This window comes from Quercus suber, unplaced genomic scaffold, assembly GCF_002906115.3.
Source record: "Quercus suber isolate HL8 unplaced genomic scaffold, Cork oak 2.0 scaffold_130, whole genome shotgun sequence".
Lineage (NCBI taxonomy): Eukaryota > Viridiplantae > Streptophyta > Magnoliopsida > Fagales > Fagaceae > Quercus > Quercus suber.
Window position 1 is genome coordinate 302,936 of NW_027069593.1, and position 15,100 is coordinate 318,035.

The 15,100-nt window shown below is 34.3% G+C and overlaps 1 protein-coding gene across 1 annotated transcript; it reads right to left on the minus strand.

Annotated features, from left to right (window-relative positions):
* Positions 1-362: 362 nt before the first annotated feature.
* LOC112004204 (protein sym-1) lies at positions 363-6,180 on the minus strand. Its single transcript, XM_065776203.1, has 7 exons — positions 5,810-6,180; positions 5,160-5,247; positions 2,596-2,690; positions 1,923-1,995; positions 1,748-1,840; positions 1,470-1,637; positions 363-634 (listed from the first exon to the last, which is right to left on the minus strand). The coding sequence occupies exons 1-6, from the start codon at positions 5,971-5,973 to the stop codon at positions 1,470-1,472; spliced, it is 681 nt and encodes a 226-aa protein (XP_065632275.1). The 5' UTR covers positions 5,974-6,180; the 3' UTR covers positions 363-634.
* Between the last annotated feature and the right edge of the window lie 8,920 nt (positions 6,181-15,100).

Sequence of the window (15,100 nt, forward strand, 5' to 3'; positions counted from 1 at the left end):
CTAAAATTATTTTTTTGCCCCCAATAACAATCCATAAGAACCTGTCACTTAAGTTTTGTTGTGAAAATGTTGTGAATATAGAATTTCTCTAAAATAAAAATTAATAAATAATTAGAACAATTGTTTTATTGGAATAAAGCAAATCAAATATTATAAACAAATTTTTTTAGGAAATACTAAACTAATTCTAATATAAGTTTCTTAAGTATTAATGTATGTACTCAATATATATAATGACTAGATCATTGCCTAAACTGGAGAAACCACCCATCTGACCAACTCTTAACCGTGAGTCATTATGGTACTGTCTCTTTCTCTCTCTAACACACACACACACACACACACACACACAAACACAGATCTTAAAAAAAATAACACTTACATCCCTGTTTCAACGCATTCTTTGGTCCATAGACTTACAAGCCCATGCTCACTCGGCAACTACCAAATAAAAAAAGAAAAAAAAAGAAAAAAAAAGAAAGAAAAAGAAGAAGCCCATAAACTACAAAAACAAACATCAAAACAGCATCACGACCGTTGCCTTGTCCCAAAATCTTTTTGCTAACAAACTTCTCGCTAGGGTAAATCAAACTTGAAGTAATCCAGCCAATAAAACTGGGATCACTGCAGTAACCTGCATGTTCACTGAAATAACATGCATGAAGAATATCGATGATTCAACTTCAATATACATATTTCACTCCAAATAAATGCATAATTTCTTTGTTTCCCAAAGTTCAAAGTTTGATCTGAGCAAGACCCTTGATTTGTACAGAAATTGCAAAGCAGAATCGGTGATCAAACAAGCTAGCAATGACATAGAGCACCTTATGGCTAACCATTGCTTTACTCTGGAGCAGTTTCTAATTACATTTTAGTTTCTTCATAGTTCACAAAGCATCAATGCACATGCTTGTCAGCAAACTATTTTTCTAGGAAGTGGGGCTAAAACATCAGGTCACATCACATATTTGCACTTCTACTGTTGGTATCTTCTTGCATGTATAATATATATATATATATATATAAGTCCATTCAATAACCATATTGATTATATAAAGAACTAGTGAAATATGTGCCAAAATCCTAAAAACAAAAATTGACTCCGCTACAGATTTTTTTTCGCTCCCCGAACTCTATGGAAGAGGACTTCACAACAATATACAGGATTTATCAACACATAAACATATAAAAGAAATATCTAAAAACTGCCTGCATAAGATAATGGTATAAAACTATCTTTTTTATATATTGGTAACTTAGTTACACATGCACCTATTAGGTCTTGAATCCAGGTCTTGAATCCAAGAACTCGCACTCCACTCTTTTTTTTTTGGGGAAGGAAGTGCCATTTGAGTCAAGCATATCTATAACTAACAGTATTGTGCTTCAAGGAAGGTATGGAATTAACAGTATTTGCTTATCTAACAATATAACAGTATCATGCGTTCTTGGAAATTAAAACGTACCTATTTTTGAAGAATCTCTTTGTGAGCTATGAAGGAGAGAAAAACATTCCATATAAGAGCAATAAAATTAGCAGCAAGGACCTGAAATTGCTGTGGGACAAATCGGAAGTTGAGAAATTGGAAGGGTATCCACAACTTCCAATTTGCAAGAACAGCAGAAAACCACTCCTACAAAATTAAAGTCAAAATGAAAATTTTAAGAAACAAAATAAAATGGAAAATAACCCTGCCAATGAACCGCCTCTAAAGTTCATATAAATAAATGCCTTCAGAACCACCTGCTGAAGCTTCGGAATGGCTTGTGATGGCCTTCCTTCTAGGGTCACCAATGTAGCTAAGAAAACTCCAATGAATATAGGAGAAAAGAGGAACTGCAATAATATTACCTTGCATTAGTAGCATTAGAGATTCTTTTATGCAATTTGAGAAACAAATTTAGAAAAATTAGGTCACCTGATCAAGTAGAAGGCGCAAGAATGCACCTGAGGCTCCAGGCAATGGTACCAATTTACTCAAATACAAATACCTAAAGACACATCAAGTTGTGAAAATGAAGATTGAATAAGTAAATAAAGGTCACATGTATCAGAGAGGCCAGAAATTCTTTCTAAAAAAATGATTATTGGTCTTGGCTTTTGTCCAGTGCATTTGATGCATGCTCATCATTCCAGACTACCCTTGCCTCGGGTTCATAAATAAATAAAAAAGACTATCCTTGCCTCTGATGATCCAAAAGCATATCCAGGAATAGATACAAAGAATCTAATTTAAAATAATTTTTCTATAGGTCAAGTAGGAAAACATCATTGGTAAGCACATATGTGGGTCTCATGGGTGACACGAAAACAAATAACAAGGGATGTAAGTAAGAAACCACAAATTTTTTCTTATAAAAAAAAATGTATACATGTACGTGATGACTACATCAATTACAAATGAAATTTAGAATTTCCAATTTTTTAAAGCAAATAGAAAATTCAAAATGCATAAGAAATCAATCTAATAATTGTTAAATTACAGCAAAACGCATAGAAGTGCTATTAATATTATTAGATAAAAATAATGGATAAGTTGCTGTTGCTATATCTCCCATTTTCACACATAGACATGGACTCTGAAGCATTACCAGAAATGCAATGTTGGACCCACTAACACCAGACCCAACAGAGTAAACAGGAATGTCCTTTTCTGGTCTAGTGATGGCACTTGATCAATCACGAGCTGAGGCAAATAAAAAAAAATTTAAAATTCAGTAAAACCAGACTGATAATTGTTAAATCATTGCAATAATGCAGTACTTAGGAAATACACAGAAAAGAGAAAGCTTTAATTATACAATTTAACTTTCCATAATTTAGTAACCTCATCAGTAAAGGTAAACGTTTTGCATCTCTAGTCATTACTAACAAAGCTGTGGCAACATCTAGGAGCCTCTGTGGCTTGCATATTTTATTTCCAGCTTAGTTGTACAAGTAAGAAATTGGAATATGTGCCACGAAAAGCAAGTGAAATAAGAGAGTGACAATCTGCAAGATGAAAATGCATAAGAATCACACTCTGATATACTGTGGAATGCTGGAAGAAACATATAAACAAGAACCTTTTTAAAAAAAAAAAAAAAAAAAAAAATAAGGGACAATTTGAAAAAGACAGGCATCCTCTTTAGAGACTTTGTTCCTGGTGAGTTCAACCTCAAGGGCATCTGAATTCTAATTATTACTGCAGTGTAATAGGGAGTGGCCAGACCATGATATCTGTTATACTTGCAACTTGTAAGTATAAAAGCGAAGCTTTTTGGTTGTTTGTCTTCTTTGAACTTGTGATGTGGGCAGCAAATATAAGTAGAGCTTCCTTCTTTCTTGGATGGTTTGGAAGTAGATCAAAGAAGCTCTACAATGAGGCTTTGGTTTTACAATTTTTTTTTTAGAGATAAGTAGGTTTTAGCCCCAAGGAAAGAGGGAAGGGAAGATTCAAACTAGTGTCTCAGTTTCATGAGGCATTAGTCCCCATCCGATCCGTTTACACTATCACTTGGCATTATTGGTTTTGCAATGTCATGTATAGCAAAGCTGCCTCCCAATATACTTGACTCCAAAGACTTATCCAAACAGTCACACAAAAGTTGGATCTTCTCCAACTCTGATCTCTTTCCCTTATTCATTTCTTCTTCTTCTTTTTCTTTTTTCAGAAGATAGTACATTCCTTACAAATATGACAAGTAAAATCCACCCAAATACACAAGTATACAAGGGTAGAGAACCAAAGACAAAACAAAATCAAAAGAAAATAAAAAACTATGCATGTGTATAAGACATGAAATCTCAAAAGCAATCTATATAATGATCGTATGAGTCTGTCATCCAAGCACATAATGTGGCTAGAAATCATATAGAATGCATCTTTACCCTGTCCATTTAAGGCCACTTAAGATCTAAACATACTCAGTATGACTCTTCTATATGGAGCCAGCAGTGTGCATCCTACGTTGGCATCTCATTATGCAACCCTATTTAGGGCTAGCAACTCATCTAGAGGAAAATTAAGCTTTAAAACACTAAGGCAGGTGTACTAATCTGCAAACCATACATAGGCCTTAATTTAATAATAAAACTTTTTTATCACTACACTAGAATGTAACAATTTATTTCACCCTAAACCTACTTCCCAAAGAGAAACCAAACAAGCTTTTTATATATTTTGGAATCCAACTCATATTTAAAATTTAAACATCACACACACAATCTTACTTCCAATTTTGTATTTCTACTCTCTTTCACCTTTTTTTTTTTTTGGTTGAGGATTACACTTCTCTCAATGTAGCAGGCATCTATTTGGTATTATTTTAACTAAATGATACATGGCATGGCATGGGTGAACTGCCAATTATTGAGAAAGCTTGATCTCTTTTTTTTGGTTGTAAATATTTTACAATACCACAACACCCTTCTTACAACTTTCTATTATGCATAGATTTTTAATAATTGAAGATGAAAGTTAAGAATAGGAACTTAGTATATAAATAAATAAGATTGAACATTGTACAAGTTCTTAAAAGATATCAAAGCCCATATAAATTTTTTTGAAAATTTTCAAGTATATTGCCAAAAATTTTAATGGTTTCACATTGATTTGCTTTCTCAATTTATTCTTATTAAAAAAATTATCTGTATAAATTTCTTATATTTTGATTACTTTTTAAAGTTATTATATATATATATATATATATCTTTTAGTTGACATTAGGCATAAAAAATATATTACAATTTCTATTTACGTTCTATTTGTCTGATAATTAATTTCTTGTTTTATTATTTTATCATACTTAAGTTAATAAACATGTTTCGAATGAACTCTATTTTCAACTTTGTCTTTTATATCTTAAGAACTTTTCCTTTTAATATCATTTCCCTGAACTTAAAATCCTTGCTCTACCACTGTTTTAGTTATATAACAATAAACTTAAACTACTGATGGAGTTGAAGTAGCATTCAGGCATTTCCCATATATGTGATCAAGCTTTCAACTAACTGACTTGATTCCCAAACACAGGAAATACACAAAGTGAATAATACTCTATTCTTACTAAACAAATTTACAATAAAAATACTGGTAGGTCAACATTGATAACAAATCCACAAAGAAATAACAGAAATTTATACATTCCATTGATGAAAATTACAGGAGGTGTACCTGGCAGATCAAATCTCCAATTAAAGTTAAAAGTGCTGATGTCAGAGCTTTTATTGTCACAGGATACTTCGCAAGAAGAGCCAAATACCTGTAATATGAGAACTTCATGTTGATAATGGCATCTAATGAATGATTTTTGTCAATTCCCAAGCATACAGGAAAGTGATTAACACAAAACTCAGCTGGTATTTCATTTCACACAGAAATTAAGAACTAAAAAACAAAAAGCGAATAAGCTGACTCTGAAAAAACCAATAGGAACTAGCTTTTTTTTTTTTTTAACAAGTTACACACACCCGGTGAGTCTTAAACCCAACCTTACCCTCCGCATTGCCCTTAAAAGGAAAGGACTGTCAATTAAGCTATGGCTCATTGACTTGGCAATTCAATCCCATGGCACTAGTAAATTAACAATATTTAGGCCAAAAGCTTTAGCTCAGTGGCATTGTCTGCTCTCCTTTATGAGCAAAATAAAAATTCAAATCACCATCCGTCGCCATTGTAATTTGTAACTATCGAATTATTCTTTTTTTTAAAAAAAAAAATTTGGAAACCAAAAAGCATAACATAAACTACATTTGGGAACCATTAAACAATACAAGTAACAACATTAAACTAAAACCAAAAAACTTGAAACCTTAGTTCATTACCATGATAGCAAAGACTTATTTCCACCACCACCGTCACTGCTGCCAGCACCGCCATCACCACCACTACCTTCACCTCTCCCACCAGAACCTCCATATCCACCCGACCCACCATCCGAAACCGCAGAAACTCGAAAACGATCAAAACCCAGTTGCCCAAATCGCATTTCAGAACGGCCCAAATTCTTAAGCTCGGCTCCATGGCCAGAATTCAACGGGTGAGAGTAAGAGTGGCACGAAGAACAGGTACGAAACCCGCTAATCTGAACTGGGTTTGCGGGAATTCGGGTGGAATCCGAAATGGGTCTGCGAGAAAACCTTAAGAAACTGTAAAAGAGTGGGGATTTGCGGGTGAGTGATGCTGGTTTGGAAACCNTGTTCAGAAAAGCAAGAGATCATACCCGTTAAAGTGGGAAACGTGGTGCCGCCAAAATTTAATGTGGGTGCCCATTAAGTTTTGAAATGCTAAAAACGCGCATCGAGCAGTCAAAAAGCCGCCAAAACCAGTACAAACCGAGGGGCAATTCGTCCAATGGACCAGCAGGTATCAAACCCTCCTCCCCGTCCGAGGGAACGTGCAGGCAGAGTTTTGAGGGGCTATTGTGGGGCCCAGGCCTGATTAGCCTCGGCCCATCATGTAGCAGGCCCAAGGCCCAGGCCGAGGAGCACAGACTATTCAGGGCCAAGGTGAGGGAAAGCCTTTCCTTCCCAATCCACACCGAGGACCACCTTATCCTCGGCCTGACGAAGGTAATTTTGGAAAGAGACTAACCCCAAAGTAAGCTGTCACTCTCACATTTAATGCATTCAACTAACCCCCCTGGCCGCATTAATGGGGAGGTAACCCCTTGGCAGAATAACGTTGATCAGAGTGAACCACTTGAGTACCGATAAGGCCTCTGATGGGATGGACGACCAGAAAAAAAGGCAAATAGATGATCAACAGATGGAAGGAGGGGATAGGAAGATAAAAACTATAAAAGAAAAGCTAGGAAAGTAAAGAAGGGGGGGGAAAAAAGAGAGAGAACAAGAAGGTCTCCTCGGCCCGTGGCCGAGGAGCGTCCCCCATTTGTAAATGCACTCTTAGCATTTTTTATAAGAAAAGTTCGTGCATGGTGATCGATGGCCAGCACCTAAACCTTTCAATCCACCCTCTATAAATTTATTGTTTAGGCTGGTTGGGCTGAAAACCCATTCATATTCAGGGTCAATCCGAATCGGGTCCCTACATATACTATAAAACCAAAAATTTTGACTTTTTGTTAACCTTATAATATATTGACATGTAAGCTTTACAAGCTTCACAAATTTATACCTCATTATAATTTATTTTATTTTATTTAATTCTCTTAATTAAATTGAATACTACCACACGATAGACTCACACTCACTCCTCAAATACCACAGTCGCCACGCCAAACCACAAAGCAGTCTTCATAATCATTTTTCCTAATTGTTGCGGATGTTAGGGTCCGTTTGGTTGGAAGAGTGGAAAAGTAAGGGAATAGAAAATTGTGGGAGGATGAAAAAGTGGGAGGATAGCAAATATTTTATTTTCTCTCTTATTTGTTTAGTTGAGAGTGGAAAAGTGGAGGGATGGAAAAAAATAAGTTTGAATAAATTTACTCATATACCTTTGTTAAAGAATGATGCCCAATTAAAAAAAAAAGTGATAAATAACCACAAAAAAAGAGCAATCACCCAAATTTATTAAAAAAAATAAAAATCATGTCCCAAAAAAAAATCACATCTAGTTAAAAAAAAGAGAAAAAAAAGTATCATGCCAGACCCTAGAAAATCAAAAGAAAAAAAAAGGGCAACTTTACTGCCCAGAAAAGGAAGAAAAAAAGAAGAAGAAGAAGGATGCCCAGGCCTAGAAAATCAAAAAACAAAAAAAAGGCAACAAGGCAACCTTACTGCCAGGGAGAAGAAAAAAAAAATAAAGGCACCTTGAAGAAGCCCATGTGCACATGCATATGGGCATTTTTGTCAATCAAGAAAAAATTCATCCCCACTTAGTTTCCTCTCCATTTTAAGCAAAAAACGGCCCAAGGAGAAAACATCTGGACCTCACCATTTATTTTCCTTCCTCCTCACCCAACCAAACACACTCCAAAAAAGCTTCCCTTCTTATTTTCCCTCCAAAGTTTTCCATCCACCTTATTTCATCTCCAAACAAACACAACCTTAAGGTTGTTATTTCTTTTTTTCTTTTTTTTAGGAACTTTAGAGTTGTTATTTCTAGGCGTGCGGATTTGCTAGCTATCTATGGAGTTCCTATTGTTTCAACAGCTATGTATAAGTAAAAAGCGATATTACTTTTGACTAGTGGCGAAGCTAGGATTTCACTTCCCGCGGGGGGGGGGGGGGGGGCCGAGGGGGGGGGGATTTAAAGATAATTTTGATAACCATTTAAAGTTGTATATACACTATTTTAATTGCTTTCAAAACATATGTAGAATTTAGCCTTTTTCTTCTCTATTCTATAAATGGTTTAAATTTGGGTTCGTAGCAGAAAGTCAAAGTTTAAACCATTTCTCATCTTGGCATATCATTGACATATCTTTATATCTACCTATATCAGTTTGTCACTTAGCTTTGTGATGAATTTATTGTGAAAATATTGGAATTGTGGCTTTATTGTTGTGTATAAAATATAAGAGCCACAAACAGTTGAAATTCTATGAACCAAAAAAAAAAAAAAAAGGATAAACTTTAAAAATGCTGAAAATAAACATACTGAAATTCAGGTACAAGATAAAAGTTTTTTTTAACAAAAGTGACATTAGTTTTTGTTTAAAAAGTGTTGAATCTCTCACTTGTTTTCTTCTGTGTCAGAGTGTATTAAGTAAGGGCTGCCTTCTGTTTTATCATGGGACAAAGCATTTAATACATAATATTACTACTAGACTTACTAGATCTTACTAGCTTTTTTAGGTGGATAAAGGGGGGCAAGTGCCCCCCTCGACGCCCCTAGCTTCGCCCCTGCTTTTGACCATGACAATGACATGTTACGAATTGAAGATTAAGTATTTTGATCAATTCCAGTTAATGCTTGAATTCCAACTAGTGTTTTTCCAACCTAGACGACTTAAGAACCTTTTTAGGATTGACCAAGTTGAGAGCATGGTACATGAAAGTTGTAAATCTCTCTAAAGAACAAACACCTCATTCAATTTAGGATTATTGGTTGATTTGTGTGTAGGTGAACTCTTATTTGTGTGTGTGTGGGTGTGTTGTGTGTGTGTGTGTTAAGTTGTGAATTTTAACTATGTTTGTTAGCTTTAATTCCGTGTCAAATTTAATTATATTTTGTTCAATCATTTCCTTGTATATTTGTGGGATTTAATGTAAGGATTGAGTGTGAGAGTTTGGTGAAGAATTGTGAAGACAGTGAAGTTTACGACTTGCTCGCACTGGCTCGCAAGTGGAGAACCTACGAAAAGCCACACGAGAAGCACATGATGGAATTTGAATAGTCTTTTGCCAGGCTGTATTTCAAAAGTCATTTTGTGACTTGGCCAACCCGTAAGTGACCTGCGAAACTCTCTGCCTTGATGTTTTAAAGTGTGCATTTCCTCATATCTTTACACACACTATCTAAGCCCACATTACCCACAAAATTGTAAGTAGACTTTCAGAGGGAAACCTTAGCAATACACTTAAGAGTTAGAGATTGTAAACCACAATTATCTATACAGTTTCTCTTCATTTTCCTCTACTCCTACTTTCCAATTACAAATCCTTGAGAGGTTCTTAGCCCAAACACTTACCTCGCTCAATTTGAGTGTTGAGAGAAATTTTGATGCGTGTGGGAAACATTGAAAGAAGCCATTGATTGACGATTGCTATTTGGAGCTAATTGTGGGATCCGGATAACTAGTGAAGATAAGGCTCAGTGAAGTCTGTTAGGAGCTAGAACTTGGAGGTTCAAGTACAATGGGTAGATTAGGCTTGGAGGGTCTTTTTGATATTCTTGTACTCCAACTTTATTCATTAGTGGATCATTACGGCTTGAAGGGCCGCAGAGAGGTTTTTCATCGAATACTTTGGTTTCCTCTTCGATAACACGTCTCGGTGTTATCTTGTATTTGCATTTTCTTCCCTTACTCTTTGTGCTTTACATTTATTGTTTAATGTTATGTTTATGCATTAGAGTAGTTTTGGTTTATTGCGTTTCATTTACTCCTGTTCCGCACTTAGATAAGTAGAGTAAAAGTAATTTAGCCGTAAGTTTAAAATTGAAAGTCTAAACAAGTAATAGTGTTTTATACTATTTGAGCTTTCAATATATATATATATATACACACACTATAAACTTATTCACAGTTCTTTTATATTGAGAATTATTTGATGTTAGGCATCATTTTTTCTGGACTAAGTGGTTTTTTGAAACAATTTGCAACAGTTATGGCCAAGGATTATTCTTTCGAGGACAATCATAATTTTGATAAACTTAGGTTTCCACATTTATATTCAGATTTATTTGATTTTAGGTATCATTTTTTTTTTTTGGGTGTGTGGGAAAATTGGTTTCATAAGATTTCTGTTGAGGGTAATCTATTTTCTCTTATATTTCTCTGTTTTGTAGTCATATATTTATTTGATTTTAGATATCATTCTTTTGTGGATTAATTGGTTTTTTGAAACTAACTAGCAAATTTGCAACAAGTATGGTCATGGATTATTCTTTTCAAGGGTAGCTTTTTAATCTTTATTTTGTAGTCATGTGTTTTGATAAACTTAGGTTTTTAGGCATTTATATTGAAATTTATTTGATTTTAAGTATAATTCTTTTTGTGGACTAATTGATTTTCTGAAACTATTAGAGTCAAGTGTAATATGTTAGTGACATATTTTATCTCTTTCATTTAACATCAACTACAAGAACTTTTTATCTACTCAAAGTACAAAATTTACAACTTCTTACATCATATGCATATACAAACACACCCCACATTTGCATATACTCAACCCACATCACATACAAACACACTCAATCATTATCATTTCATACTCAAACAAATAAAAAAACTAAAGACAAAACTCACCCCCATTACAAAATTTCAAATCATTCTAACAAAAAAATAAAGAAAAATATTAAACCAAACAACAACTGAAATAGTCATGATAAAAGCCTAACAATACAAATATATCTTAAATATTTTTTACTTTTTATAAAAGCCTAGCAAATATATACACTAGCTTGTTACATCATATGCATATACAAACCCCACATTTGCATATTCTCACCCTATCACATACAAACACACTCACTCATTATCATTTCATACTCAAACAAATAAAAAAACTAAAGACAAAACTCACCCTTATTACAAAATTTCAAATCATTCTAACAGAAAAATAAAGAAAAATATTAAACCAAACAACAACAAAAATAGTCATGATAAAAGCCTAACAATACAAATATATCTTAAATATTTTTTACTTTTTATAAAAGCCTAGAAAATATATACACTAACTTGTTACATCATATGCATATACAAACCCCACATTTGCATACACTCACCCTATCACATACAAACACACTCAATCATTATCATTTCATACTCAAACCAAAAAAAACTAAACAGACAACTCACCCCATTACTAACTTCCAAATCATTCTAACAAAAATATAAAGAAAAATATCAAACCAAACAAAAAAAAAAAGTCATGATACACCCATAAAAAAAGCTAACAATACATATATACACCTTACCTGACATGAGGATGTGTAAATGGGGGGTGAGTTTGATTTGAAGTTTTGTAATGGGGGTGATTTTTGTATAAGAGTGAGAGAGAGACAGAGATTGAGAGAGGAAGAGAGAGTGTGTGCTGTTGGGTTTTTTGGAGGAGGAAACGGAGAAAGAGAGAGACCCACATTATGTACAGAGCTAAGGACAAGCAGCTGAGCCACGTGGATGCCTGGGCACCACAGCTTACAAATCGAGTTTCTAAGACTCGATTTTCCTTTTAGAAAACTGAGCCTCTAAGGCTCGATATCCAAGTGGAGTCCACGTGGGCATAAATTGAGGCTTTAAGTGTCGAGATATAACTCAAGTCTTAGAGACTCAATTTCCAAGTGGACGCCACGTGGAAAAAGGCCAAATCAAACATGATCAGAACATGGAAATCGAGTTTTTGAGGCTCGATTTATAAGCCCTAAATTGAGTATTTTAAACTTGAGATGTTAATTAAAAATATAGTTTTGAAAGAGTGCCTACTAACTATATAGTTGGGTAATTGGGGTTAATTGCCAATTTTGGCCATGTTTTGATTATGTGAAGCGTTTGAGTCAATGAGAGAGAAAGAATCATTTTTTATAGAGTTGTTTGATTTTTTTAAAGGAGAAAAATTCATATGGGGTTGCTACAGTGCTTTCCAAGTCAAGAGAGTTACTGTAGCAACTCCAAAAATAATTTGGAAAATTTTTCCTTTTAGAGAGGCTGTTGAAACTGTTTTTTTTTGGGTTTGCTTTCCAAAAAATGGCTTTAACTAGTCTATTGGAGATGCTAGAGTGTTGTAAGTTAGAACAATCAGACAAGAGATACCTCTTATTCTGAATGAGTCTTTGGTATACTTAGAGACACATAGAAGAAAGAGGATGGATGGGTCGGACCACGTGGAAAAAGCCCACTTTTGAAGTTTTCTTTCTCTCATTCCATTTTTGTATGTTTGCAAGTGGATTTCCATTTTTCCCCCCAACAATTAACACTTTCACATTATGATAAACCAAACCTTTATTAGTGTTTTCTGTTACAATTTGATGTTTTTTTCTAGAAGAACAATTTGATGATTTTAATTACGTGACATAGACAATATTGTTATTATTATTAATATAAAATTATTAAAGTTTTGACAGATATTATGTGCAACAAGTCAACAACCAAATAGACCACAACATGTATTCTTTTTCATTATTTTAATCTATCCGATCATAAAAATTATATATACATCACATGATTAAACTCATATGAGTATATCTTCTCAAAAAAAAAAAAAAATCATAGGAGTATAGGACTATAACGAAACCAATATATAATTAAACATACCTGTGGAGGTTTTATTTGTCACTAACTAATGCCTAGAGAATTAATTTTCAAATCAAAAAATGGAAAACCCAAATTAACACTAACATCAATTCAAGGTGATATTTATAAAAATCATTTTCCTTTGTTTAATTCCTTTTGGCAGAATCCTCAATATTTTTATTTTATTTTATTGAAATTCGTAACTTATCACAAGTTTAATTTCTAACTATCCCTTATCAACTCCCTCCTTAAATACTCCTACAAGGGTATCTGTGGAATGGGTTCATTGATATGGTCTGAAGGTCCCAAGTTAAACTATTATATTATCAAACCAGATAGTTTCTAGAGTGTCTCATGGACAGAGAGTGAAATAGTCTAACTAAAGGCTAAGAGACATCACTTCCTTATATTACCCAAAAAAAATATATATATATATATATATATATTCCTTAGATCCAAATGAAGTCAAAAGAGGATAAAGACAAGTATAATAATGTTTTAGAATCGGATTTCATAAGAACTAATTTTGTATTTCATTTTCCGTCCTCTCTCCTTTGCAATAAGGTGGAAACCTTTAAAAAACTGCGTTTGCTAAATATTATTAACTACTTGCCTTTTTTTCCCCTTGTATTCGGTGCGTGTGTTTTCCCTTTTTTTGCTACTACACCTTAGTTTAAAAATAAAAGTTTGATTATATGTATTATATTTGATAAAATGGTAATTGTCTCGCGTTACTGAAGAGAGTGTTGTATGTAGTATTATTTGTCCAACCCTTCCTAAAAATGACTTTTGAGTTAAGTTTATTCGTTATGTTAAAATCTCATTTCCTTTCCTTTGTGTGTGTGTACATAGAAAAGGGATATAATTGATACAAAATCCACAATTGAATTAGAAGGCAGACAGGAAAAATAGAGAGATAAAGAATTCCACTTATCATAAGATAAAAACTAAAAGAATTAAGGAGAAAATATTAAACTCAGATTTATTTGCATGCTCATTCTAACTGGGACAATTACATCCTGTTAAGTTTGAAAACTTTGATCAACATTACTTAACAAAGTCTCAAAGCCGAAGCATATTAGAGGTTAAAAAGGCGACGTGATAGTGGCTCTGTTAGAATCTTTGCATATGATCTGGGTTAGTTCTTATTTAGTCATTTGTCTTTAGGATACCAACAATCTTAGGTTCGGCTGCTTTAAGATTCTGTGAATATTTCTTGTTAAGTTGGAGGGTGAGAGCACTCTACGTTGGATTGGACTTGATTTTGGGTAAAGGCCATTCTTCTGCTTCTTCCCCAGATCTAACCCTTTTCCTATAAAATACTAACATATGTTATTTTATTTGTAAGCACAGACTACATTGTCAAGCTTTATTTTTAATTTTTAGTTTTTACTAGTCATACCAAGTTGATGTGACCCTGAAAAAATCAGATAAGGGTTATATATTTTGCAACCCATTTAATGGGTGTTTAACACCAGCTTAAAAAGCCAGCTTATTCTATTCAATTTATTTTTGCTACTATTTATGAGCCTCATTGCACTTTTTAGTATTATTCATGGGTCTCAGTGTCTGACTTGTTTGCTCCTTAATCCACTTGGTTTTTCCCTTTTCATGAAAAACTAAGGCTGTGTTTGTTTCGTGTAAAATGTTTTCCGGAAAATATGTATTTTCCGGAAATGCTATTTTCCGAAAAAGGAAAATATTTTGAAGTGTTTTGGTGAATTATGAAAATTATTGTGGAAAATATTTTCATGTGTTTGGATGTGTTAGGAAAATGCTATTTTCCGGAAAATTTTTCACATTTTCCGGCAACAACAACAACACCAAGAACAACAACAAAAAAAAATTCCGGCAATAACAACAACAAATTCCGGCTTTGGCGACAACAACAACACCAACGACAACAATAACAAAAAATTTCGGCAATCACAACAACAAATTCCGGCTCCGGCGACAACAACAACACCAACAACAACAAAAAAATTCCGGCGATCGAAGGCGACAACAACAACAATCAAACTTTAAACAAACAAAAGTCTGGGTCTGGGTCGAACACTTTGGTCTTTGGGTTCGTGGGTCGCCGGCAGAGGCGAGCTCGAGCGGAGGCGAGATCGCGGGCAGAGGCGAGCTCGAGCGGAGGCGAGATCGAGCGAAGGCGACACGGTGCTTGGTGTGGATCGGAGCTCGGATTGAAGGCGATCGCCGGCAATCGAAGGCGAGATCGAGCGAAGGCGACGAGCTCGAGCGAAGGCGACGCGGT

Excerpts from the sequence above, each read along its gene's own strand:
- LOC112004204 (XM_065776203.1), bottom strand. The coding sequence starts at position 5,973 with ATGCGATTTGGGCAACTGGGTTTTGATCGTTTTCGAGTTTCTGCGGTT. Across the intron at positions 2,691-5,159 it reads TTGGAGATTTGATCTGCCAG|CTCGTGATTGATCAAGTGCC; the intron begins GTACACCTCCTG and ends TATTTGCCTCAG. Across the intron at positions 1,841-1,922 it reads TGCGCCTTCTACTTGATCAG|TTCCTCTTTTCTCCTATATT; the intron begins GTGACCTAATTT and ends ATATTATTGCAG.